Source organism: Choristoneura fumiferana, chromosome 25 (genome assembly GCF_025370935.1).
Source record: "Choristoneura fumiferana chromosome 25, NRCan_CFum_1, whole genome shotgun sequence".
NCBI classification, from domain to species: domain Eukaryota; kingdom Metazoa; phylum Arthropoda; class Insecta; order Lepidoptera; family Tortricidae; genus Choristoneura; species Choristoneura fumiferana.
In genome coordinates, this window is record NC_133496.1 from 14,556,182 (window position 1) to 14,583,949 (window position 27,768).

Genomic DNA, 27,768 nt, shown 5'->3' on the forward strand with positions numbered 1-27,768 from the left:
AACACCTTAGTGTGGTTCACCTTATTACTGGTAGACACCTTTGAATTGAATGTGTTTGGTTTGTTTACATGTTTCGGTTCAATGAATTCCAATGCTCGATATCTATTGGTTAAAAACCTTTGGAATTCTTTGAACGTCGGCAACGAATCTGATGACACATCAGTTGCTACATGTAATTCCCACTGCTTTCGAGATTCGGCATCTAGTTTGAGTGAAAGTAGGTGGATTACAATTATATCCCACGTCGAAACATCGATACCTAAATTCTGCAACGCACTTAAACAATCGGATGACGTATCCATTAACTCTTTCAAGCAACTTGCTGACTCGTTAGTTAAGTTACGTTGACTGAGCAAACGTTTCAAAATGCAGTGTGAAAGATACTTTTTGTTACTGTAGCGATCTTCCAATTGTTTCCAACACTGTTCATAATTTGCGTCAGTGACAGGTGTGTACCGAATCAATTGCTCAGCTTCTCCGGTCAAGTAACCTTTCAGATATTGCAGCCGTTGAACGTTATCCAAATCTTTATTACTGTGGATCATAGATACGAACAAATCTCGAAAAGTAGGCCACTCTGTATATTTTCCTGAAAAGATTGGAATGCTGATTTTCGGTAACTTGACGAGAGAAGACTTGTTCCCACCTTCACTGTTAACATTAGATTGACCTGGTTGAACTTTGACTTTAAATATTTCTAAAATATCCTTCAATTCACACATATGACTCATATAATGATCTTCTGTTTGTTCATAAACATCATTTTTTATATACTCTTCATCCTTTAATAATTTGGAATCAACTTTTTGCAGCAGCTCTTTATGTCCCTGCCTAAAATCCTGCCACAACTGTTCCAACGACTGTAACCTGCCTTCCACATAACGTTCGGTTATACGTTCCCTACTTGTCTTTTTAAAATTAATTCTTGCCTTAGTTATGCGATTCGAAAAATCATTTTGAAAAGTTATTAACGACTCCATGTTTTGAACAAACAGTAAAATCCAAACAGACTATTTTGTTACAATATTAAATTAAAATAGCTTAATCAAACGAACAAGTCACATCACAACTTTAAATTAAAACGACAAAATGTAAACAATCTTCAGATTAAAACGAAATTTAAAGATACCTGTCAAACACTTAGAAAAAATGTAATGTTATTTTTTTGAAAAAAATTACAAGTGTTTGAAATTATTGGGACTTAGGTGAAATCCGGCATGGATTCCCCGTACCTTCGTTTTTTCTCAAACTATTCTAAGTCCCAAATCTACTGCATCTAAATTTTACAAGTTAATTTTAATTCTATAATACACTAAGTCTAGAACTCCATAGAAATAAAGTTGAAAATGTTGAACCTGCTTTGATGAACTTCCACTAATTTTAAAGTTTTGAACTTCTTTATAATAGGGTTGAACTTCGCGTACCAAATAATATCAATGTACTTACAGTTTGCTCTTTGACAACTCACTCAACACAATGCACCAAAAACTTCCACTTTGACCTGCTGTGACGTGCTCACTAGCGCCCTCTTCGCTGTTCTATTGGCAACACAACCCGGTTGTGATTCAGCTTGGCTACCACTTGATGGCACCACCGTCGCTGTTTGATGCCTCTCAATCGTTCCCTCTGGACAGCGATCCACTGACACTATGGGAACGATGCGAAGAGTAGCTCACACCCCACTGAACTACTAAACTAACACCACTTCAGCAATCCGATTCGATGGACCATGGACAAACTCCTACAGGCCAATGAAAGTCGGTACTGTGTTTGTACTTTATATAATTGAACTCTTAACTCTATCTTTCTTTCTCTCTTTCTCCTGCATACAAAAATTAACATCAAATAAATAAATTCTAAAGCGACCTAACGTTAGCATGTTTTAAACAAGTACAGCACCATCTACCGAGACATAAAAAAAACTAAATTACTTCAAACCTAAATACAGTTTGGACACCTATCTCTGCAACTAATTACAATAATGTTAGATCTGCATCCAGTGACTAAAAACCAAAAAATAAACATAAAACATTAAATAAAACAATCGTGGCTCTTTGTCAAATAATATACAACTATAACACACTACCTAGTTGTAAAAAAGAACAATTCTGAGTAGAATAAATTTTAACAACCTGCGTAACCTTGTCCACTCCAGGGTGTTCTTTCACAGTTACTTACCCTAAATGAAGACTGTTTATCGAATACCCAAAATAAATATGAATTAAATACCAAACCAATGAATACCTAGTTCTCGAATTGAATTCACCTTTCATTATTGCATCTATGTGTATTGTAAACGAAATTAATAATAATAATAAATAAACAAAAGTGGTCTAGTAAAAGAATAAAATCTAAGGAACCATCACCTAAGTGATACTGAATTGCTGCCGCCCACCATCAGGACGCCCAGCGCGCTCGTCACCCAGCTATGGATCAGGTGAGGTAAGTACACTTACTGACTTTAACTCCTGTGATAAATATCCTAATTATGTCTCCTGTGAACACCTTGTTTTGACAATTCTTGAATAAGATTATTAACGCTATAGTTATGATTTCTTTCAGAAGATGAATCCGAGATGATTTTTGCTTTTTTAGCAATCTTTTGCGGTATGATATGGTTTTAGTTAACCCTATGTAAGTAGTTACAAGGTGAGTGTTTGTCGTGTATGGCGCTAATGATCCCTGTGCGTCGTCCAGTTCTGAAATATGTTTTGTGATTATCTTTTCTTTTGTTACAGGTGCAGATGTCAACTGTAAATTAGCAACGTACGTGAGTTCTTCGTGGCTTCGACTCAAGGTAAGTTCCGAAACATTATTTATTACTTCTAGCTTTGCCTTTAGACCTGTGTTATCTTCCCATATTTGCTCAAATTTTGCTTTAGAATTACCAGACTTCAGTTTAATCATAATCTGTTCCAATGGATCATATAATTGCTTCTTTGCTTCAGTTGCTTCTTTTTCTCTGTCATATCTTTTATCTAATTCGTGCTTTAATTTTTCATTTGCTAGTAACAATTGCTCTACTTCGACTGTTTCTATCTCTATGTACCCCTTTATATCCCGACGTGTATCATCTGAAGACTCATGTGTGTCTCTAAACAACTCTTCCTTGCATGCATGCGATGCATTGATGCTTATATATATTTTACCTGTCTCTCCGTCGTTTGACTCGATTGTTTGATGAGTTAAGTATAAACTTTTCGTTTGGATCCCTTTTACTTTGTGTGTAACTTCTGGTGTATTATTTATACTTTCGTTAGACATTAATAATTCTGTGTTGTTATGTTTCAGATGCTGGTCCTCCTGCAACTCCTTTTTCAGGAAGTGAAACGTCTCTGGTCTGTTGCAGGACTCTACCTTTTTTTCCTTGAAGGATGTACAAACTTGTTTTACTGGCTCTACTCTTGTGTGCATGCTTGTTACATTGCAAGTAACTCTTTCCAGTGGGTCTGTTTGCCCACTCAATATCCACCCCAGGGTGGTATTTTGTGCTACGAGTGACCCTGAAGGACATTTGATGATGCCATTGTCGATAATCCTACTGTACACCTCCGCCCCTAATAAGATGTCAATCTTATTAGCAGTGTGATATTCTGGATCCGCAAGCTCAACCTTTTTCAGCTCCGGCCATGAAGTGACTGAAAATACAGATGAAGGTGAATATGCAGTCAGCTTGTCGAGAACGTATGCTGACACCTGGAACACACAACCTGGATTGAGACGTGAACTGATTTTTAACTCTACCTTGGACCTCGAAATAAGGTCCTGTTCACCCCCCAACCCTGAAATAATCCCCTTGGTTGGTGTGGATTTCAGTCCAAGTAATTGAACTGCCGCGTTTGAAATAAATGAGGCCTGAGACCCCTGATCTACGAGAGCTCTTAAGAGCTGATATTCCCCGTCATTACGTGATTCAGCTTTAACCATAGCTGTGGCTAGTAGAACTTCCTGCGCTACTCCTTTCACGAAATGACTCGCTATATTTGTGGATGTGGATGAATTGATTTCCTCTGATGCTTTGACTGTATTGAATTGACTAACAACCTGATTACTAACTGACCCGTTTGATTCAGTTACATGTTCCTCACTCTTTGAATGCAATAACGAGTGGTGTCTCCCGTGACATATTTGACAAGACGCGGTGTTTCTGCAGTGCTTTGCGGAATGATTACTACGTAAACAATTATAACACAACCCGTGAGTTTGGACAAAGTCACGCTTGCTGTTAAAATCAATGCTTATAAATTCCTTGCAATTCCTAATATTGTGATCCTGCTTGCAGTAATCACATGACATTTGAGTAATATGCAATGCGTGAATCGGGTTTGTTTCAACATTATAATTAAAACTGTGAGTTTCAGTTCGCTGTCTCTGACCAAATGCTGAACTAGGCTTTGAATCTAAAAACTCTAACGAGTGATATCTTGTTTCCAAAAATTCTCTGAATTTTTCGATATTTGGCAATTGGTCTGAGGCAGTGACTAGTTTGCTAACTTCCGCTTCCCATTGTTTCCTACTCTCAGAGTCCAACTTTTGACTAACAATATAAATTACTATGATATCCCATGACCCGGTGTCAATACCTAAATTAACTAATGAATTTAACGTCTCGTTTGTTAAATCCAACAGCTCCTTGATGGCATTGGATGATTCAGACGTTACGCTCCTTTGGCTAAAAAATCGCTTCAGAATGCAGTTGACGAGATATTGCTTGTTGTTGTACCGCCGCTTTAAAAGATTCCAAGCCTCCTGGTAGCTGTCATTAGTGATGGGTACATGTCGCAAAAGTTGTTCCGCTTCTCCTCTGAGATGAGTTTTGAGGTAGTGTAACTTCTGTACGTTGTCAATGTCTGCATTATCATGAATGAGTGATATGAAAAGATCCCTGAAGCTCATCCATTCTGTATATTGGCCCGAAAATATGGGAATGGTAATCTTTGGTAAATTTACTTGTGATGATTTGCTAGCCGGTGATGATGAGCTCGATGAACTTGGGTATTGTTGTGGTATTAACTTACTAATTGCAGTTTTCAGAGCACATTTGTAATCCATGTACAGTTCATCCGTTACGTCATAAATACCCTTTGTGCCATAAACTGATTTTGCTACACCAGTGTGCGTTAATCCTTCAACTAATGATGTGTGTACCGAAGAAAACTGATTCCATAACTTCTCTAAACTCTCCAACCGAGTCTCCAAGTATTTGGTGATTGTTTGAAGTTTGTGTACGCTTTGGTGATTCGTTCAAATACATCCAATTGTATATTAATTTTACCTTCCATTGTTTAGGCACAATACTCGGCTACTACCTCATTCAAAATCACAAGTTATAAAATCCGTAAAATTTACAAGTCCCAAAAAATTTCATAAAATTTTACAAGTGTTTGACTTTTCTTATGTCAAATGGAAATTCGGCATGGATTCCCCGTCTTTGCACTTTTCTTCAAACTATTCTAAGTCCTAAATAAACACTTCTAAAATTCAAACTACGAAATACACTATTTTTTCTAAGTCTCGATTTGACATTGACACGCCCGAATTAATTAATGATGACAGTACTCACAGTTCTTTCTTCTAATCCACAATTAACACTGCACTTAAAACCTTCCTTGATCCGACGTCCATCCAGCTTGTCTATGGTTGCTTCGTCAGTCCCGATGATTGGAACCGATGTTTCCCAGCCGACGACTCCACTGCTCCGGTGGTGGCGAATCCTCGGTGACCTTCATCAGTCACCACGTGATGCCGCGGCCAAAAACACGCCTATTTTGAAGACACTATTGGTGACACTTGCACCAATCCGGTTCGAAGGACCATGTTCGAGGCGTGAATGAATACACGGTTCCTGGTCGAATGACAATTTATTTCCAATTTACAGGCCTTATATACAGTGCAAGAAAACTCTTGCCAGCGCGATGTAGGATTCGTTCGAGACCGATACAGCGACATCTATCGGGCTTTTATTCAAACAAACCTCCCTATGTACATTACAATCAAACCCAATAATGCGAATTGTACAGCCGTAACTCTTTTCATACTCGGCTGGATTCGGAAGGGTTATATTTATTTTGATCCAAATTCAAAATGATCAATTCAAGTGGACGATATTCCATTTGCACCGAATGACAGTAAATCCAATTATCGTATACAGCGGGCTGTGTACAGCTCTATGAAAGACAATTAGCCTGATTTTCAAGAAAATTCCTATCAACGAGCTGTATGTACATAAAGGCTTTTAGGATCACCTTGGTAGGCGTACTCAGCCGCGCGCTCTGGGGCGGGGCGTCCGCGAGCGAGCCGCGCGCGCGCTTGTCGGCGCGGCCCCCCGCCGCCCCCCGCGCCGCCGCCGCGTCCGCCACCGCGCTGTCTGAAGGAAACATTCGTAATTTAAAACCACACCTTACAATATATCGACCAAGCTGATGCCCAAAAAACGACACTTAACGCACCAAAAACGCGGGTACTCAACATAAATACGAAAAACTAAATTCCGAAAGTCGGAATCACGAATTTCAAAATACCGATTTATATAATTCCGAATGTTTTAAAACTCCTAATATGACTATTCCGATTCTTCATAAAACCGATTTTTATAAATCCGAAAATGAAAAATATGTAGCTTGAAATTACGATTTTCAAAATTCCGAATTTAAATACACCGAACAATAAGCAGTCCGACTCATTGATAATCCGAAATGTCAAAAATACGAATTCCGATTACTAAAATGCCGAACAAAGTTTATTTTGCCGAATGACATATTTCCGAATTAGCGATGTCAGTTCGGAAAATTGATCGTCGGAGTACTGTACTTCGGGCCAATAACATTTCGTGTTTTTCATTCTTCGGGGTTATAAAAATCGGATATTAAAAAATTCGATATTTTGAAATTCGAAAAAAAAAAACTTGTTTTTAAGTAATCGAAATTATGTCTTAGTAATTGTGAAAATCGGAGTTTTGAAAAACGGAATTAGCGAATACGAAATTAAATATTTCGGAGTATTTGGGTGTTCCCCCAAGTAGGTATCAAGTTTTTATCTACCATGCAGATCACCATAAAAAACGCTGCCACAGTATAAATCGAACCACAATTTGAGCACCGGTGTGGTTGATCCTAAACCCGCTTTCACAACAAGTGGCTAGCGGCTCCAAATCTTAGGCCAATGGCGCTGATAGCTGAAAGCGGCGCGCGAAAGCCAGACTGAACTTTATCCTCACGCCACAACACATATCGAAAAATCGTTTAGGGGCATACATGTCCAAATGTCAGAACGTCCAGGTGTCACATTGTCCATTATCAAAAAGTTCGAAGGTTATAATGCCTTAATGTCGGATAGTCCATATGTCAAAGAGTCCAGGTGTCACATTGTCCAGTCAGCGTCATATAGTGCGTAGCAGTTAAGATCACCAAATACTTGGAAACATCCAAATAGTCATTAACATTGACCAAATCAAAGCGATCAAATTGCTCAGGACATCCATCGTGTACAAATAAATCGGAGCACGCACATCACCACTGGTAGCGTAGCAGCCATAATGTCCAAAAGTATGGGACACACTAGAAAACTGAGCTTTATTTAAAAGGTTTAAGGTTTAATCTCGAGTTGAGTGCGAAAAAACATTAGGTAACACGTAATAAGATTCGACTTTTCGTTTTTGACAATCACCGAAAAGAGTACCAACTTGTCAGTGATCGTTCCGTCTCTTTCATTTGAAGCCTGACGCCTTTTTTTCACATTTTTATTTACATTGTCAGAATTTAGGATTAACGGATTTCCTTTTAAATATGGCTTGAATTGGCCAGTATAATTACAATATAAAGAGTTTTTATTTAATTAAAAAGGTAATGACATGTGCATTTTGCACCAAGAGACTGAAAATAGAACATCGTTCACGTTGTATTAAGAATGACTAGCTAACTAGATCATTGGACCTTATACGGTATGTAATAAAGTAAATTTTTCTGTGGTGTCCCATACTTTTGGATACTTTGGCTGCTACGGTACTAATGTCGGCTTGAATGTTATAAAGTATTTGACGACGGGCGTGCTCCGGTATATTTGTACACGATGGATGTCTCGAACAATTTGACCGCTTTGACTGAGTCACTGGTAATGACTATTTTGTATGTTTCCAAATATTAAGTGATCTTGACTGCTACGTACTATATGACGCTGACTGTCCATTGTCAAAAAGTTAGAAGGTTATAATGTCGGATAGTCCATATGTCCGATAGTCTAGGTGTTTATGCCAGGCTTGAGGGCTTGGTACCTCTCGAAAGCCGGTTCTAGAAGGAGGAATGCCTCGACAACCAACCCGCAGAAAGAAGGAAAAGACTGGACGGGAGGACTCACCAGAGGGCTGTTCGCTAGTCGCTTGTCCTTAGCGACGAGAGCCGGATCACACAGTCTTCTTTTATGGAGGAATCCCACTCTCACTATCAATTTTTGTTTACGAGACACGCGCGCACGTCGGTTTTTTGTACAGAATTGTAGCGAGAGCAGAAAATATGGCTGCGACGATTGCAGCGCCGGTCGGGATTGGTCGAGCTACGGTCTTCAGGCGGCACCACGTGACTTCAGGACAGCGCATGCGCGCCAGATAATTGTGCGATGACCTCGCTAGATGGCGGGCTCTGTTCAGCCATGGTGAAGGGAATGTTTGGACTTGGACTTTTGGTGGGAACAAGGAAAGCAATTCGGAGGTCGTAACATTTCCCCCCACTTGAAATCATCGAGAGATTTCAGAAAAAAAAGTAAAAGGACGGCTAGAAAAAAAAACCTTCATAAAAAAAAACTACACAGAAGAGTGTGCTCGAAACTACATGTACTTAATCAAAATTATGAAAAGAATATTACCTAATCAAGCAAAAAATATATATAAGATGTAGGTACTTAAGTTCCTAAATCTGTCTAACTTAAAAGCTAAAAAATTAAATCGTCATAATTAGAACAGCTATTTTTCAACGGGTAACGGGCAAAGTTTTGACACAGGTCGACGAAATAACCCTCCTTTTATGCGGAGAGTGACGACTCGTACTACGCAGTCAGCGCCAGGGTGCAACTCTACCACTTTACCAATAGGCCACTCTAAGGATGGTAAATTTTGCTCCACAATCATCACGATATCCCCGATTTGAATGTTAGCCTGACCTTTACACCACTTAACTCTTTGTTGCAATGTATGTAAGTAATCTAAATGCCAAATGCGCCAAAAGCATTGTGTCAGCTTTTGAAGCATTTTCCATCTAGATAGAGGGGGCACATAAGTGTCAACTAATTGAAGCTCTGGTAGAGCTACAAGAGGCCCTCCAGCCAAGAAATGACCGGGAGTGAGCACGTCTACTTCATTGGGATCAACCGAAACCGCACAAAGCGGGCGTGAGTTTAACACTGCTTCGACCTTCGTCAACACGGTCGAAAACTCTTCGAAGGTGAAGACTTGAGTCCCTACTACGCGCTTCAGGTGGTATTTCATCGATTTCACACCGCTCTCGAAAATTCCACCGAAATGACTCCCAGTAGGAGGATTTAACTTCCATGTAATGCCACGCTCTGATAGGCCGGTTTCTATAGCTCTATTTCCCGCCTTCATAAATTGAGCCACATCATGGAAGTAGTGCTTCGCACCAACGAAGTTGGTTCCACAGTCTGATATGATGAGCTTACACAATCCGCGGCGCGATACGAATCTATCGAGAGCTGCTAGAAACGCGGGAGTTGATAATTCAGTTACCAGTTCCGAATGTATAGCCTTTACCGCTAGACAAACTATAACACATACATAGGCTTTGTATGTCCGAGCATTGCGTCTTCTGCTTTCCTTTAACGTGAAGGGTCCTGCAAAATCTACTCCTATATTCTGAAAACAACGTGCCGCCTGGACTCTTATACTGGGTAAATCACCCATTAAAGGTTGACAAGCAATAGGTTTGGCCTTAAAGCAAGGCACGCATTGCGCATCCCGAGTATCCAAAACTTTCGTTGCACCAGAGAATGCAAAGATCTTGGACCGCTGTGTAAGTAGGTGCGATGATAGGAGTCTATGATAAGCCGCGATAACGACGATTTTTTATGTAAAAGCAATGGCTGAACAGCCGCTCTTGGCAGCAGCGCATTGCGCAATCGTCCCCCACTCGCAGCAATCCTGATTCGTCTAGGATTGGATTGAGCTTTTGGACCGCTCGACTACATAATTTTCCCGCTCGGATAGTTTTTAGTTCCGTTTCAAAATATGATTTCTGTTCCTGGCGAACTAAAGTCAAGAGCGATTGCTGAAGCTCATCGGCAGTTAAACCCGAATTAATGCGTCTGTCTGCTGGTTTCTTAGCGTTTTTTATAAACCTGAGACACCATGCTACCACGCGTTGAAGACGAGACAATTGTGAATATCTCTCCGTTAACATAGGTAGTAGCGTCTTTTCGTCAGTACTGGTTGTAGTGTGACTGACATGTTGGTTATTCTTAAGCTCCGGGACGTCTGTCACCGGATATTGATCTGGAGTGGGCCAAGATGACGTGTCTTCAGTTAACCAGTTTGGACCAGACCACCAGGTGGCACAATCCAACAGCTGCAAGCAACTAAGACCCCTACTGCAGTGATCGGCAGGGTTGTCTCGAGTTGAAACGTGACGCCAGTTTTCCACAGCAATCTCATCGGTGATCTTGACTACTCTATGTGATACGAATGTCTTTAATTTATGTGGCTCAGTATTAAGCCAGGACAGAACCGTTGTGCTATCTGTAAATGCTACAATTCTATTTATTTTCAGTTCACTACTAAGTAAATTTCGCATGTGGTTAAGTACCCGTGCCAGTAATACTGCACTGCATAACTCGATTCGATTCACAGTAAGGGCTTAAGGGGAGCGACTTTTGACTTGCCAATGAGAAGGTAAGCCTGAATAGCCGAGTCCGTTACTATACGGAGGTAAACACAACAACCGTAGGCTGTGGATGATCCATCACAGAATCCAATAAGCTCAACTTTAGTTACGTTTGATGGCACTACCTGACGAGGTAGTCGCACTTTACTCAAATGCTTCAAGTCTGCTACGAACTCTTGCCATTCCTTTGCGTATCCTGGAGGAATCGTCTCATCCCAGCTTAATTGATGACGCCACAAAGCTTGTAGCAAGAGTTTGGCTCGGAGAACTAACGGTGTTAGCCATCCAAGGGGGTCATAAATTCGAGCGACATTGGAAAGAATCGCACGTTTAGTACATATCGGATTAAAATCGGTTGTCGCGTAGGTAAATAAGTCATTTGTGGGGTCCCACTGGACTCCGAGTACCTTCAAGATAGCTTCATTACTCTCTTCACAAAATGATTTTGGAATCTGGCAGTGCTCCGATGGTACTGTCGTCAGGAATTGTGTAGAGTTACTACTCCACTTCCTCAATTCGAATTTTGCCGCCTTTAACAATTCAATTAATTCGTCTTTTAGTTCAATAGCTGCATTCACAGTCGGAGCACCGGCGGTAATATCGTCCATAAAAGTATCGTTCAGCAAAACTTTAGCTGCGCTTGGCCACTGGGCACCATGATCTTTAGCAAGTTGGTGTAATGTACGAATAGCTAAATACGGAGAGCTGCTCACTCCGTACGTCACGGTGTTAAGCTCGAACTCGCGTACTGGATCAGCCGGGGATTTTCTCCATAAAACGTGCTGCAACTTTCGATCTTCGGGGCGCAACTCAATATGTCGATACATCTTACAAATGTCGGCTGTGAAAACTATTTTCTGTAGACGAAATTTAGTCAAAATATCTATAATGTCATTTTGTAGTTTAGGGCCAGTATAAACCATATCATTTAAGGAAGTGCCGTTACTTGATTTTGCACTCGCGTTAAACACTACTCGAAGTTTAGTGGTCTGACTTTCCGGACGTAGCACACAGTGATGCGGAATAACATATTCACCACTTTTTTCCGCAGTTTTATTAATCGGACGCATATGACCTAGCGCTTCGTATTCTTCCATGAAATCTGCATAGTCCTGCTTTAATTGACTGTCACGGTTTAAACGTTTTTCTAAACCAAGTAATTGAGAAAACGACTGATTATACGATTCCCCTAAAGTTCCGCGTGGTTCTTTTAGTAATATCGGAACCACGTAACGACCGTCCGGTTCTTGATATACTAACTTAGAGTATTGTTCCTCACATTTTTCATCATCTGGATTACCCACGTTTACGGTGGGTGGTTCTTCAACTTCCCAAAACCGTTTAACTACCTGGTCGAGAGTCAAGGTTGATGCAAAAAGGGATGTGACCGGTAATGGTTGGCAACTCGTACCTAGTTTTCCAGTAATCACCCATCCAAATACGCTGTGTAACGCTACCGGCAGTTCAGGTCCCAGTTCCACACGTTGACCGTCATAAATGTTATGGAATAGCTCGGCACCGAGCAAGAGATCCACGTCTTTTGGTTTGTCAAAATCACTGTCTGCGAAATTCAAATGTTGATAAGCTTGTCGAACCGATTCCGGTACTTCCACTGCAGGCATTTTACTTGTGATATTTTTCATAACGATCGGTTGAATATTGTAACGCGGTTCGCTCGCGTCCCGCGGTTGTACTACGCATGACGTTATACCTATCACTTGCTGTTGAACCGTATTTTGTCCTAAACCGGCTACCGCGACGTTGCATTTGCGAAGAGGTAGCCCTAAGCGCTTCGCGCAGGTCGCCGTCATAAAACAATCTTGCGCGCCGCTGTCGATGAGCGCGCGCACCAGCATAGGCGGGCTGTCCGCATCAGTGCCGCGCACGAGCACCGAGCACGTGCCCAGCAAGACCATCCCGCGTCCGCTTTCAAGATGTGTACCGCTATTGGCGCTTGTCGCTATGCTCGGGGCTACGCTCGCGCACATACCTATAGCCGCATTACTCGCACTGACATCCGATACTTCCGCATTTTCTGGATTTACAACTGAACCCTCCTGACCCGAAATAAAATAACAGTTATCGCGAATGTCCGATGCTTGGTGATGATTTTGGGTGGCCTGGAAGGTGTTCTGAGAGTTACTATCAGCGCGGGCCCCGGCCGCCGTCGTCGGACTAACGGAGTCCCCGTGTAGTGCCGTATGATGTCTAGCTCCGCATATCGCACAGCTGGTACGGGAAAAACATTGCTTTTCACTATGGTTTGGTCGTAAACAATTTCCGCACATATTTTTCCTTTTAATAAAATCGGTCCGCTCAGCTGAAGTAAGACTTAAAAACTTCGGGCACTTGTAAATAGAATGCGCCAATCCACAACCAAAACATTCCATAGATTTCACGTGAGCGGCCAGCGCTGCTGACTTATAGTTATATTTCCATGACTCCATGGGCCTGGCGCTCTTTTTTAGCTGTGCACCGGTGCTACTATTATTATTAATTGACGTATTTGATTCACTTGCTTCTATAATTTTGACATAGCTCTGCAAGAAGGCTAGCAGATCAACGAATGTAGGTACAGGTACCTTATTCTGTGTTTCGAACCGTTTTCGTGTATCGGAGTCTAAGTTCCTAGATGCGAGATAGAACAACACAAATTCACCTAGATTTTCCAGTTTCATGGCTTTAAGGGCGTTGACGCATTCATTTAATAAATTTGTATATTTTCGTAACTCGTAAAAATTATTTGCTTTCACTTGTTGAAAGTTGCAGATCTTGTCAAGATAATTTGCAGCTAAAATTCTTCTATTTTGATATCTATCAACCAGAGCCTCAAACACAATCGAATAATTGTCTGCGGTCACCGGGACGCCCTTAGCCATTGACAACGCATCCCCGCTAAGACATGAGATTAAATAATGAAACTTCTCTATAGCACTTGTATTATTATTTTCGTGAACCAGAGATATGTAAGTGTCGTAAAACGTCTGCCAACATTCAATATTGCCATCAAATTTCGGTAATTCGATTCGCGGTAAGCGAGCTTGAGCGCTCGGTTTATCGCAATAAGTATCATTGCCGGCCGGCCCGTGCCGATCAAAGGCGATGCCGCCGCACCGCTGCCGCTGCCGCTAACAACTTTTGGTATCAAGAACTCCGCGGCACTCAGTACCGCATAGTATAATTCGTCAAACGCTTCTAATTTTTTCATACAAATGTTTTCTTCGGGGTTTAGTTTTAAAGTTAGTGTGTTGACTGCCTGTGTAACCTCCAAAAACTCTTCCCGCAAAGACTCAATACGTGAAAACCTAGCCTTGAATGCACTGATTTTCGACTTATCATTTTGGGCTTCCCGCGACAAATCATATAAAATTTGCATTGTACGAAAAACATATTCCCGTTTCGTAATTGTAACTTTTAAAGCACTTTCGTCAGCCATTTTGGTCTAGCAAAGCGACCGACCGATCGCGCGACGAACACAACTTATAGATACTTAAGTATGTGTTTATACCTGTTTATAGGGAATTTGTTGTTCGCAGGCAACGAATCACTATATTTACAGATGAGAATATTTGTTTACGCGAACGACTTCAATCCTTCTTTATTGTTCGAATAATACCTAAGTAGATGCAAGCCGTAAGTTTGTACATACTTAAGTAAGGTAAACAATGAACATGAAAATCCTTTAAATTCGGGAACAATTTAAGTCCCTACTTATTATGCGAAGCATTTGTCACTAATTAATTAGTTATATAAGTAAAATATGACGTACCTACCTTCCTATGCATAGACAAAATGAAATTCACTAAGTAGTTAGGTATTTTGTTAAGTTTCTTTATAAAATACAACACGGACATAGGTAGGTAAGTAAAGGGCAACACACACAGAGAGCGGGCGCGGGTCGGGTCGTGTCCGCCGCGGGAGCCGCGCGGTTCGTTGTATTCACACAGAGCGCGGGTCGGACCCGCGACGGGCCCGCAGCGGCTATCAATGTTGCCAGTTTAGTGACTTTATCCCTAGAAGACGGCTTTTGCTTAAATATTAGCGACCAAAAAAAAGTTTTGACTAAAAAAATGGTTTATCTGGCGACTTTTGGAGTACAAATGAAAACAGTTCTAGAACCAATAATAAGAATATTATATGTACGATATAATTATGTATGTATTCGTAGATGTATTGCTGTTACGTTTAAATTTTCTTATCTACTTTTGATGCACCACCTGTTGTAAACTAGTCCTTACTTCTTTCTGTAAAAAAGGTTGCCTGGAAGAGATCGCTCTTAAGCGATAAGGCCGCCTATTGCTCACCTTGTAATATTTTTTTCTGTGTATCTGTTTTCTGTATCGCTTACTATGTCTGGTGTACAATAAAGAGTCTTTGTATTGTATTGTAAGAATAAGAATAATTTATTTTCTCAAACATGCTCGGAAATGTATGCGTTAATGTCACGAAATGGAGACATGAAGCTTCTCATTTATGGCTCCCTACCACCTCCCTACATAACTTCTTGGCCTAGGCCATGAAGTATGTATGAAAATCCATTATTGTCCGCTGCTCTTACTTTTTTAAATTTGCTTACTAAGATTAAACTGACAAAGGAAAAATTACGAACAGCCAACCACCACTACTCTGTAAGCATTTGCGATAGTGCGATGCGATGCGATGTGATATATGGATGTATGGATAGATGGATGGATGGATGGACGGACGGACGGACGGACGGACGGATGAATGGATGGACGGACGGATGGATGGACGGGCGGACGGGCGGACGGACGGACGGATGGATGGACGGACGGACGGGCGGACGGACGGATGGATGGATGGACGGACGAACGGACAGATGGATGTATGGATGGATGGACGGACGGACGGATGGATGGACGGACAGACGGACGGATGGATGGATGGACGGGCGGACGGACGGACGGACGGACGGATGGATGGATGGACGGACGGACGGACGGACGGACGGACGGATGGATGGACGGACGGACAGATGGATGTATGGATGGATGGACGGACGGACGGACAGATGGATAGACGGATGGATGGATGGATGGATGGATGGACGGACGGATGGATGGACGGACGGATGGATGGATGGATGGATGGACGGATGGATGGATGGGACGGACCGACGGACGGACGGATGGATGGATGTATGAAATATTTCCTCACATTGTTTGAGAAAAGCACTATACAAACCTCGTCCAGAACAGGGATTGCTGGACTCGTTCTATCCGGCCTCGTCTACGACTCTGCCGTCTACCCCGAACTCGTCCATCAATCCCTTACTTCATGGCCTCTGCAGTAATGTACTATTTCTCAAACATGCTCGGAAATGTATGCGTTAATGCGATGGATGGATGGATGGATTTATGGATGGATGGATGAAATATTTCCTCACATTGTTTGAGAAAAGCACTATACAAGCCTCGGCCAGAACAGGGATTGCTGGACTCGTTTTATTCTACCCCGAACTCGTCCCTTACTTCATGGCCTCTGCAGTAATGTACTATTAGTAATAAAGTTACACTATCTACGTAAACTTATAATGGATACATTTTTGTCAACTCGACACAGAATTATTACAGTACCGCGAGATATATGTGGTTAACAAAAAAGTAAAACCGACTCCAAACAAATAAAAAAAAATAACAATAAATGGAACCGACTACAAAACCCTTCAAAATATTTTCCTAGGTGTACCTACTAGCTCGAAGTCGGTGCTTCAGCACGAGCCAGCATAAATAATCGAAATAAAAAAAACCGACACGCTCTTGGCCGGTTTTTGTTTATTACTTCATCATTTGACGTTAAAGTGCCAAGGTACAAAAGTGATCTCTTATTTATTACGTTGACTGTACCTACACGATATGTCATTAATTAATTATAATATTTATCTAATTAGTTATCAACATTTTTTTTCACGTAACCCAACCTTTCAGACCGCCAGTGCACTGTTGCCTGGTAAAATTAATTATATCGGAAATTAAAAGATCGATAATCGATACTATCGACCGTTTCAACGCGATCCGTTCCAGACGTCTGGCTCATCCCTATCCCGTGGAAATATCGGGATAATATAATAAAATTAAAAGGAAAAACCTTTTTAAAAACAAGGTTTTATTAGAAAACTAAAAAGGAAAAATAAATGTAAGTTACATGTATGTACCTACTAATTAAATACTCGTCATTATAAGAAAGCGTGTGTAGATAGTTAAAGTTCTAGAGACTGAATATGGATACTTAAATTACTGGCACTTGAGGTATCCCATCTTAGGCCTCTAGGTTGGCAACGCATCTGCAATACCCCTAGTGTTGCTGATGTTTATGGGCGGTGGTGATCTCTTACCATCAGGAGACCCTCTTGCTCGTTTTCCATCCAGTCGAATAAAAAACAATATATATTTCTCCTTTTTAGTTCATTTATTTTTTCTAATAAAAGCTTGTTTTGAAAAAGGTTTTTATGGTTCCGGAGCCAAAATGGCAAAAACGCAACCCTTATAGTTTCGCCATGTCTGTCTGTCTGTCTGTCTGACCGTCTGCGGCTTTGCTCAGGGACTATCAATGCTAGAAAGCTGTTATTTTGCACGGATATATGTAAACTATGCTGACAAAATGGTACAATAAAAAATAAAAAAAATAAAAATTTTTTTTAGGCTACCTCCGATAGACGTAATGGGGTGATTTTTTTCTCATCCAACCCTATAGTGTGGCCAGTGTGGGGTATCGTTGGATAGGTCTTTTTTTCGTTTCAGTAATTTGTTTGCGAAATATTCAACTTTAAACTTGGGAGATTCCGTATAAAATACGAAATCCTTAGAAAAATATTACTTAATTTTGTCGTAATGGCTATGGAACCCTATTTTGGGCGTGTCCGATAGGCTCTTGTCGGTTTTTTTCTTTTAATTTTGTTTTTAACTGTTTAGAGGGTCGCATATTCACCCCGACCAAAGTACTCATCAAGACGAATCAAACGAGCCCAAACTCGATGCGGTTGCGTTATTTAATTACCGGATTCCTATGGTTGCCTTCCAGCTCCATCATCAGATCAGCTTCATGACATAATAATAATGCATTGTCATCCGATTTACACATGCATGCTAAATTTCAGCTCAATCGGATGCCGGCAAGTGGGTCAAATTTAACTTGCAAGTTTTGGTAAAAAAAAACATTTTTAATAAAAGCTTTTTTTTGTGACTGTACTTTTTGTTGACAGTCTTGCAACCACACAAACTACATTTGCATACCATATTTCAAGTCGATGCTATTAACCGTTGAAGAGTTCCGTGCTGCGGAGACGATCCTGGCTGAACTACCAGGATGTCACTACCAGATTATTGTATTGTTACACAATTTACATAAGTATTCCAAATTTCAAGTCAATCTGACTACTGGAAGTGGTCAAAATATACTTGCAGAACTTGACTACAGACGGACAGACAGACAACGGGACAGGTGAAACTAAATAAAAGGTTGTAAAAAGTAGCCTTTATGTTATTCCAGCTATCTACGTACCAAATGTCATTGAAATGCTGTTTTAGTGTGAAGGAGTAACAAACAAACACACACACACACACACACACACACACACACACACACACACGCACAAACTTTCGCATTTATAATATTTACTTATATATAGTACTTGTCAATTTAATTAGCTGTACATGGCTGACAATTATATTTTTATTAGAAAGTTAACAGTGTGGATTTTACTTTATTATTTAAATTTATGTAATGGTTAAGTTACAGAAATAGCGTATCTTTAACTTCCCTTAAAAAAAAGCCTGGGTGCCGGTAGCCCAGTAACACTGTAGATAGGCAATGCTAATATATCAATACTGTGGAGTCAAAGTTATCGATACTATCAAAAATTCGATATATCGTTGCAACCCTACCTGTCAAAGGACGCCGCGTGCGAAGGCAAAGCCATAAATCGCACGCGGCATCCTTTGACAGAGGCGGCGCGTGTCAAAGCGGCGGCGCGATACAAACACCGGCCATTTGCCGCTCGGCACGGCTGCCAAATTAGGGTTTTCCCCTCAAATTTAGGGGGTAAATAACTGGGATGGGGTATTTTTAAGGATTTTTGGGAAGTTTTGCTTTTTATATTTATTTTGTATTTCTTATATTTCACATTATTTCTTGATATTTGCACGGATATATAATGAAAACTATCCCGACAAAATGATACTTGTACAATGAAAAATTAAAAAAAAAAAACATTTTGTGGGTACCTCCCATAGACGTAAAGTAGAGATTTTTTGTATGTAAGTAAGCCGATGGGTGGAAAATTAAAAAAAATACTGAATGGTAAGTATATCAAACTTACAATCCTGCCTGATGTCATTATACGACATGTTGCTGTGTGTGTAATCATTCACTTCAATTCTTGTGGCACTACCTATACTAACATGTTTTAGGGGATTTCCAATTAATTATAGCAATTTTAGGGATTTTTAACTTAAGTTTTAGGGATAAATATTTTTGAGAGTTGGTAACTGCGCCCGGCCCGCGCGCTGTTTGTGACGACGGGCGACGGCGCGGCCCGCGCACGACCCGCGCCCGCGCCCGCGTTCTGTGTGAAGGCTTCCATATACCGCCATGCAAATACGCCCGTCGCGGGCCCGCGCACGACCCGCGCCCGCTCTCTGTGTGTGTTGCCCTTAAGTCGGCAATTCCGAGCACACGCTTTGTTTTTGTTTTGTTTCTAGGTAAGCAAATACCTACCTAAATAAAAGGTTGCGAAGTATAAATTAACGTAATTAAGTATGTATTTATTACTGGAGTTTTCTTCCGAAATTGAACCCAGTTCCAAAGGGGATTCGAGCTCGATAGGACCACAAATGTTTATGCCAGGCTTGAGGGCTTGGTACCTCTCGAAAGCCGGTTCTAGAAGGAGGAATGCCTCGACAACCAACCCGCAGAAAGAAGGAAAAGACTGGACGGGAGGACTCACCAGAGGGCTGTTCGCTAGTCGCTTGTCCTTAGCGACGAGAGCCGGATCACACAGTCTTCTTTTATGGAGGAATCCACTCTCACTATCAATTTTTGTTTACGAGACACGCGCGCACGTCGGTTTTTTGTACAGAATTGTAGCGAGAGCAGAAAATATGGCTGCGACGATTGCAGCGCCGGTCGGGATTGGTCGAGCTACGGTCTTCAGGCGGCACCACGTGACTTCAGGACAGCGCATGCGCGCCAGATAATTGTGCGATGACCTCGCTAGATGGCGGGCTCTGTTCAGCCATGGTGAAGGAATGTTTGGACTTGGACTTTTGGTGGGAACAAGGAAAGCAATTCGGAGGTCGTAACACTAGGTGTCACATTGTCCATTATCAAAAAGTTCGAAGGTTATAATGCCTTAATGTCGGATAGTCCATATGTCAAAGAGTCCAGGTGTTACATTGTCCATTGTCAAAAAGTTAGAAGGTTATAATGTCGGATAGTCCATATGTCCGATAGTCTAGGTGTCACATTGTCCATTGTCAAAAAGTTCGAAGGTTATAATGCCCTAATGTCGGATAGTCCATATGTCCGAGAGTCCAGGGGTCTCATTCTATTTTGGTTTTATTTACACCTATTTCAATGGAATTGTTTTCGCCTCGATCGCCTTTACTGTCAAGTCAATAAGAGCTGCCACTACGTAGACAATACGATAACAATATGGAAAGAGACAATGTAGAATGAGGCCCCAGTCCATCTGCATGACTGGACCAGCTGGTCAATTCGCGTTGACTCGATACGACATGTACGAACCATCATAGATGCATTTGGATCTTACCGAGAATGGGCCTCAGGGTGTTAGACTGGAAATAATGCAGATGAGCAATCTAGCTCTCTAATCTATTTCAGTTATATTTCAGTATTATTTGTTAGTCACATCTTTATACAATGAGACATTATGGGATTCAGGCCTTCAGAACTAGGACGTTTAATCCTTCGGACTTTTTGACCATGGACTTTTTGACGCTAGGACTTTCAGACACTATGATGTTTCATCCTTCGGACTTTTTGACCATGGACTTTTTGACGCTAGGACTTTCAGACACTAGGACGTTTAATCCTTCGGACTTTTTGACCATGGACTTTTTGACGCTAGGACTTTTAGACACTAGGACGTTTCATCCTTCGGACTTTTTGACCATGGACAATGTGACACCTGGACTTTCTGACATTTCGACATGTATGCCCCTAAACGGTTAATTCTATTAAGTAGGTCTGAAATAAAATACCATTTTAGTTCAAGCTAAAAAAAACGTTTTATACATAAATATACTTACCATTTTGATTACTAGTGTCTCGTCTCTGCGGTTGTACTATCGCCACTTGCTTGCCGCCAGTGCTTGATGCTGATAATCATAATATAAAATTAGTGTAATTTATTTTACTAAAAATATAAAAAGAAACATGATTTTCATTCTCAACATTTTTCCAATGTATATTAACTTCCAGAAACTTTTCACTACCCATCAAGTCATCGTTCCAGTCATCGTTTAAGTGTTCGTGTACTGACCGGGCATGGAGGCGCGGTGCTTCAGCTCCAACGCCAGCTGCAGCTCGCGGTCGGGCGCGCGCGGGGCCGCCGCCAGCGTGCCGCGCCGCGCCGCCCGCGCGCCGCCCCCGCCCGCCCCCAGTGTGTACTGACCGGGCATGGAGGCGCGGTGCTTCAGCTCCAACGCCAGCTGCAGCTCGCGGTCGGGCGCGCGCGGGGCCGCCGCCAGCGTGCCGCGCCGCGCCGCCCGCGCGCCGCCCCCGCCCGCCCCCAGTGTGTACTGACCGGGCATGGAGGCGCGGTGCTTCAGCTCCAACGCCAGCTGCAGCTCGCGGTCGGGCGCGCGCGGGGCCGCCGCCAGCGTGCCGCGCCGCGCCGCCCGCGCGCCGCCCCCGCCCGCCCCAGTGTGTACTGACCGGGCATGGAGGCGCGGTGCTTCAGCTCCAACGCCAGCTGCAGCTCGCGGTCGGGCGCGCGCGGGGCCGCCGCCAGCGTGCCGCGCCGCGCCGCCCGCGCGCCGCCCCCGCCCGCCCCCAGTGTGTACTGACCGGGCATGGAGGCGCGGTGCTTCAGCTCCAACGCCAGCTGCAGCTCGCGGTCGGGCGCGCGCGGGCCGCCGCCAGCGTGCCGCGCCGCGCCGCCCGCGCGCCGCCCCCGCCCGCCCCCAGTGTGTACTGACCGGGCATGGAGGCGCGGTGCTTCAGCTCCAACGCCAGCTGCAGCTCGCGGTCGGGCGCGCGCGGGGCCGCCGCCAGCGTGCCGCGCCGCGCCGCCCGCGCGCCGCCCCCGCCCGCCCCCAGTGTGTACTGACCGGGCATGGAGGCGCGGTGCTTCAGCTCCAACGCCAGCTGCAGCTCGCGGTCGGGCGCGCGCGGGGCCGCCGCCAGCGTGCCGCGCCGCGCCGCCCGCGCGCCGCCCCGCCGCCCCCAGTGTGTACTGACCGGGCATGGAGGCGCGGTGCTTCAGCTCCAACGCCAGCTGCAGCTCGCGGTCGGGCGCGCGCGGGGCCGCCGCCAGCGTGCCGCGCCGCGCCGCCCGCGCGCCGCCCCCGCCCGCCCCCAGTGTGTACTGACCGGGCATGGAGGCGCGGTGCTTCAGCTCCAACGCCAGCTGCAGCTCGCGGTCGGGCGCGCGCGGGGCCGCCGCCAGCGTGCCGCGCCGCGCCGCCCGCGCGCCGCCCCCGCCCGCCCCCAGTGTGTACTGACCGGGCATGGAGGCGCGGTGCTTCAGCTCCAACGCCAGCTGCAGCTCGCGGTCGGGCGCGCGCGGGGCCGCCGCCAGCGTGCCGCGCCGCGCCGCCCGCGCGCCGCCCCCGCCCGATCCGCCCGCCGGCACTGTCCATTACGAATAACGTTATCAGACAACAAACTTAACATAGAGGTTGTGGTTTCATGAAAAATAATTAAGCCTTTTTGAGTTTCTTGCAGGATTCATCTGAACAAAAGTTTTTCCAAGCCAGTATTAAGCGAAATAACAAAAAAACTCTAGATGCTATTCTGTCCGCTTTCATTGACCTGAGCTATATTTACTAAAATTTGTTTGCACTTACTATTCTTATCCATTCCACATTATGTAAAACGAACTTTTTGAACAAGTTGTCATTATTGTAATAATACCTGTGGCAACCCCCATTCAGGACCAAAAAGAACACAAAATAATTTGCTTTTACCAGGAGTCATTGGGCTGACCACGTTTGCCGCATGCCGGATGAGTTGTGGGCCAAGATAACCACCGAGTGAACGCCCAGCCCACCAACTCGAGAAAGCGACGTGGCGACCTAGACGGCGATGGCGGGATGAACTGAACGACTTCTTGAAGGACTGGCCTTTATATGCAGCAGACAGAGAGCAATGGACATATCGGGGGAGGCCTTTCTCAGTAGTGGGACAGAATAGACTGATAATAGTAATAATAATAATAATAATAGGAGTCATTGACAGCAGTGCTTGCTATCCTGAAGCAATCAGTTGCTATAAATAAACCAAGAAATTAAAGTGGAGGTGCAGCGACAGCTCGTACCTTGTACCAGCGACAGCTCGTACCTTGGGGCAAGGGGTCCCCCTGGCGGCGCGGCGGGTGGTCGTACTCCCAGCGCAGGCGGCGGCCGCCCAGCGACAGCTCGTACCTTGTACCAGCGACAGCTCGTACCTTGGGGCAAGGGGTCCCCCTGGCGGCGCGGCGGGTGGTCGTACTCCCAGCGCAGGCGGCGGCCGCCCAGCGACAGCTCGTACCTTGTACCAGCGACAGCTCGTACCTTGGGCAAGGGGTCCCCTGGCGGCGCGGCGGGTGGTCGTAGTCCCAGCGCAGGCGGCGGCCGCCCAGCGACAGCTCGTACCTTGTACCAGCGACAGCTCGTACCTTGGGGCAAGGGGTCCCCCTGGCGGCGCGGCGGGTGGTCGTATTCCCAGCGCAGGCGGCGGCCGCCCAGCGACAGCTCGTACCTTGTACCAGCGACAGCTCGTACCTTGGGGCAAGGGGTCCCCCTGGCGGCGCGGCGGGTGGTCGTACTCCCAGCGCAGGCGGCGGCCGCCCAGCGACAGCTCGTACCTTGTACCAGCGACAGCTCGTACCTTGGGGCAAGGGGTCCCCCTGGCGGCGCGGCGGGTGGTCGTATTCCCAGCGCAGGCGGCGGCCGCCCAGCGACAGCTCGTACCTTGTACCAGCGACAGCTCGTACCTTGGGGCAAGGGGTCCCCCTGGCGGCGCGGCGGGTGGTCGTATTCCCAGCGCAGGCGGCGGCCGCCCAGCGACAGCTCGTACCTTGTACCAGCGACAGCTCGTACCTTGGGGCAAGGGGTCCCCCTGGCGGCGCGGCGGGTGGTCGTATTCCCAGCGCAGGCGGCGGCCGCCCAGCGACAGCTCGTACCTTGTACCAGCGACAGCTCGTACCTTGTACCAGCGACAGCTCGTACCTTGGGGCAAGGGGTCCCCCTGGCGGCGCGGCGGGTGGTCGTATTCCCAGCGCAGGCGGCGGCCGCCCAGCGACAGCTCGTACCTTGTACCAGCGACAGCTCGTACCTTGGGGCAAGGGGTCCCCCTGGCGGCGCGGCGGGTGGTCGTATTCCCAGCGCAGGCGGCGGCCGCCCAGCGACAGCTCGTACCTTGTACCAGCGACAGCTCGTACCTTGGGGCAAGGGGTCCCCCTGGCGGCGCGGCGGGTGGTCGTATTCCCAGCGCAGGCGGCGGCCGCCCAGCGACAGCTCGTCGCCGTGCCGCAGCGCGTGCACGCTCACGGCCGCGCCGTTCACCAGCGTCGCGCCGGACCCCACGTTGCGCACCACCGTCTAATCAATTGTCATGTTACAAAGAGATGCCTAGGTGAGTGTGGTTAGTCCACAACGCAGTATTTGTCAACATGGCACGAACGACACTATAGTCGACGCCATAATTCGTGAGACTAAATTGACAAGCCAATGACACTTACAGGGTTACCAGGGTTCGACGAAATTAAATAGTGATGTAGCCGATATCGATATTCAGTGTCGATTCGACTAAATGGTGTGCTAAGTGGCATTTTATTGTACAATTTCGGGAATATTGTTGGTGCAATTGTCACTTTCATGGAGAAAAACGAGATCTTTAGAATAGATAAACTACTAAATACCTACTTGTTTTTGTAAGGTTCTTCAGTATTATTTTGGATAAGGGAAGAAAAACTGGTAGATATTATTTTTTATAAGTAGTATTTATTAGGTTTATAAATTGAGATTGATTCAAGAGCATGTGATCCGATCCGTGAATCGTTTCATAGGCTTAAGATCCATTACGATTTAAAGTGAAAAATCGACGAATGTCCCGTTCCGCCCCTGGGCCTATAATACTATGAAGTGTATAAAATTCGAACTTCGTATCTTGCCGTCCTGCTGACGTTAATATTATTCAATACGAGAGTGAGAGGGGTGGTATGATACGAACTTCGATTTTAGAATTTCGTAATAGTCCCCCTGCCCCTGCCAATCGCGACACATTACCGGTGACAAAATGGCGTCTCTTCTGAAGATAGTGATGAAAATATTACTTCAGTTAGCGCACTGCGCACTTGGGGATGGCAATGATATCATGCGCATATAAAATAAATAAAGTGGATTTAAGGTGAGGCCAATCGAAACAATAAATGAAATAATTCTTGTTGGTTCGTATTTGCACTTCTTACAATGATATCTTACATTGCAAAGTAAATTATTAAACTAATTTGATATTGTCACCTTAAATAATGGACAAATATCACTAGAACCCAATGCCGTAATGTTTTATTATATCAACACGAACAGCACTACCCTGACTGTGGCAACATTTGAGCACAATGAATTGTCAATTTAGTCTCATGAATTATGGCGTTGACTATAGTGCACAACCTGATAAGTGAGTCTTATGGCAGATAAACTCCAATTCAATAGAATCTGACAATCCTATAAACACTTCCAGCCTACTAATATGAACACCGGGCTGCCTAAGGCTTTGTGATGTGACTATTATTCTTTTTTGATTCGTTTTAGATGATAATTGCAACAACAGGGACATATATAATCAAGTGTGCCCACGATAGGGTGTCTTAAATATGTAGAAAATTGACAGATTCTATTGAATTGTACTTTACATGAAAGTTTGAAATATCAGAAGCCTTTTTGTCTAACAACTTGGAATCACTAATGTTTTCATCACTAATTTCTGTTACAAATAAAGTTGCACTGTTGTGTTTCAGCTTGGAAAGTAAGACAGCCGGTGAAATTACTGGCACTTGAGGTATCCCGACTCAGGCCTCTAGGTTGGCAATGCATCTCTGCAATACCCCTGGTGTTGCAGATGTTTATGGGTGGTGGTGATCTTTTACCATCAGGACACCCATCTGCTTGTTTGCCATCCAGTCAAATAAAAAAAAATCTTTATCATATCCTTAGATGAATGATTGGTCTCGCGCGCTCGCTCGACTAGATACCGCGCTAACTAAAAACAAAACGTTCGTGAATGCGGCAACTCAATATTGTAGTGTGCGTAAGAACGGTGTAAGACAATTTGCAAGGATGCTAGTGTGCGTGACGAATTGTGTTGCCAGCTGCTCCACTGTTACCCGAATTATTGGGAAAATAAATTATTCTGTGGTCTATTAAGTTACTGGTTACAAAATGTATCTTGGGAAATACTTAGAAATTAAGAAGTAATTAAGAGTGAATGTATTAATATGTTTGTGTATAGGTTAGGCGTAGGTTTCTTCTTTAAAAAAATGGTAGGTATGATGTAGGTATATCAATGATCAGGCCTCACTTTTAATTAAAAAAATATATATATTTAAGGACATTCAATATTTACAAATTATTACTGAATATTCATGGACTGAGTCACCAACTAAGAAGTTTTGCGTACTTAACACGTTGCACCTATAGTTAAACCTAATATAATTTACAGGTTAATTAAGACTAAAATAAAAATAATTGTTTACAAAATATACATACATAGGTACATGCATACATACATACTTACATACATACGCTTGAAAAACATAACCCTCCTTCGGGCAGTCGGTAAAAAGTTAACATTTCAGGAAAATGGGTAGAAATACGAAAAAAAAATTTTTTTTCGTTTCCCGTAATACCTAAGCACAGAATATATAATAGTACTGGCATACAGAATGGACACGCTCCGCCCCGCACCGGTTCGAGTTACCCCACCCCTCAAGCGCAGATTGTAGGAAAACCGTAGGACAGCAGTCGGGCGCGCAACGCGATGTATGTCGGCCGCACCGTCGCACGGCACTAAGTTCGGGAGCAATAACTTTACGAAATGGTGATATACTGTGCATTGTATGGGTGTTTGTCAACAGCCAAAGATAAGAAAAGGAGTTCATTGCTCGGCTCGGTGGCCGTGAGTCCGCGAGCAAGCGCCAACTTGTCAGTGGGCGCGCGAGAAATTGAGGTTCCTACCCTGCCTACTTCCTTTTCTTAATAATAATGCTTTCTAAAAGTATCGCGATTAATACGACATGAAATAACTAATTAGGTACCGAATAATTAGTTCAAGTTTGTAGTCATATATTTATTGTAATGTAAAATAATAATGCTTAAATACATAGACAGACACATTTTAAGTAGGTTTAAATAAAAATATATGATTAACGATTACATTTATTTACACATTTAAGCCATACCTACATACCCTATAGTACTAGGGTTTTGCGATAGTCAGCCCTGTGTGTCTTACGCACACATTGACGCGTGTACAGACGTCGTCGTGCCTATGTAGATTCCAGAACGCGTATTTTGTATGGCGTGTCCGCCCTGTGACCTAAGTAAATCAGCTGATCGGGCTTTTGACTGGGAAGACAAAAAAACATTTTTAATTTTAAGACACATTCACCCCTTAATTAAATAGTGTCGGGTAACAATTAATA

The 27,768-nt window shown here is 43.9% G+C and overlaps 1 protein-coding gene across 3 annotated transcripts in view; it reads right to left on the bottom strand.

The window, feature by feature from the left end:
• Positions 1-27,768, bottom strand: part of LOC141442398 (uncharacterized) — a 37,223-nt gene that overhangs the window by 7,193 nt on the left and 2,262 nt on the right. Inside the window, exons 2-7 of one of the 3 annotated variants that reach the window (XM_074107374.1) lie at positions 24,485-24,667; positions 24,144-24,401; positions 23,720-24,060; positions 23,427-23,638; positions 21,173-21,241; positions 6,246-6,367 (exon numbers count right to left, since the gene is read on the bottom strand). In XM_074107374.1, coding sequence (XP_073963475.1) covers positions 6,246-6,367; positions 21,173-21,241; positions 23,427-23,638; positions 23,720-24,060; positions 24,144-24,401; positions 24,485-24,667 — 1,185 coding nt within the window. Of the gene's footprint in view, positions 1-6,245; positions 6,368-21,172; positions 21,242-23,426; positions 23,639-23,719; positions 24,668-27,768 lie in introns of all 3 variants that reach the window. The other 2 variants (XM_074107372.1, XM_074107373.1) reach the window with 2 other exon arrangements.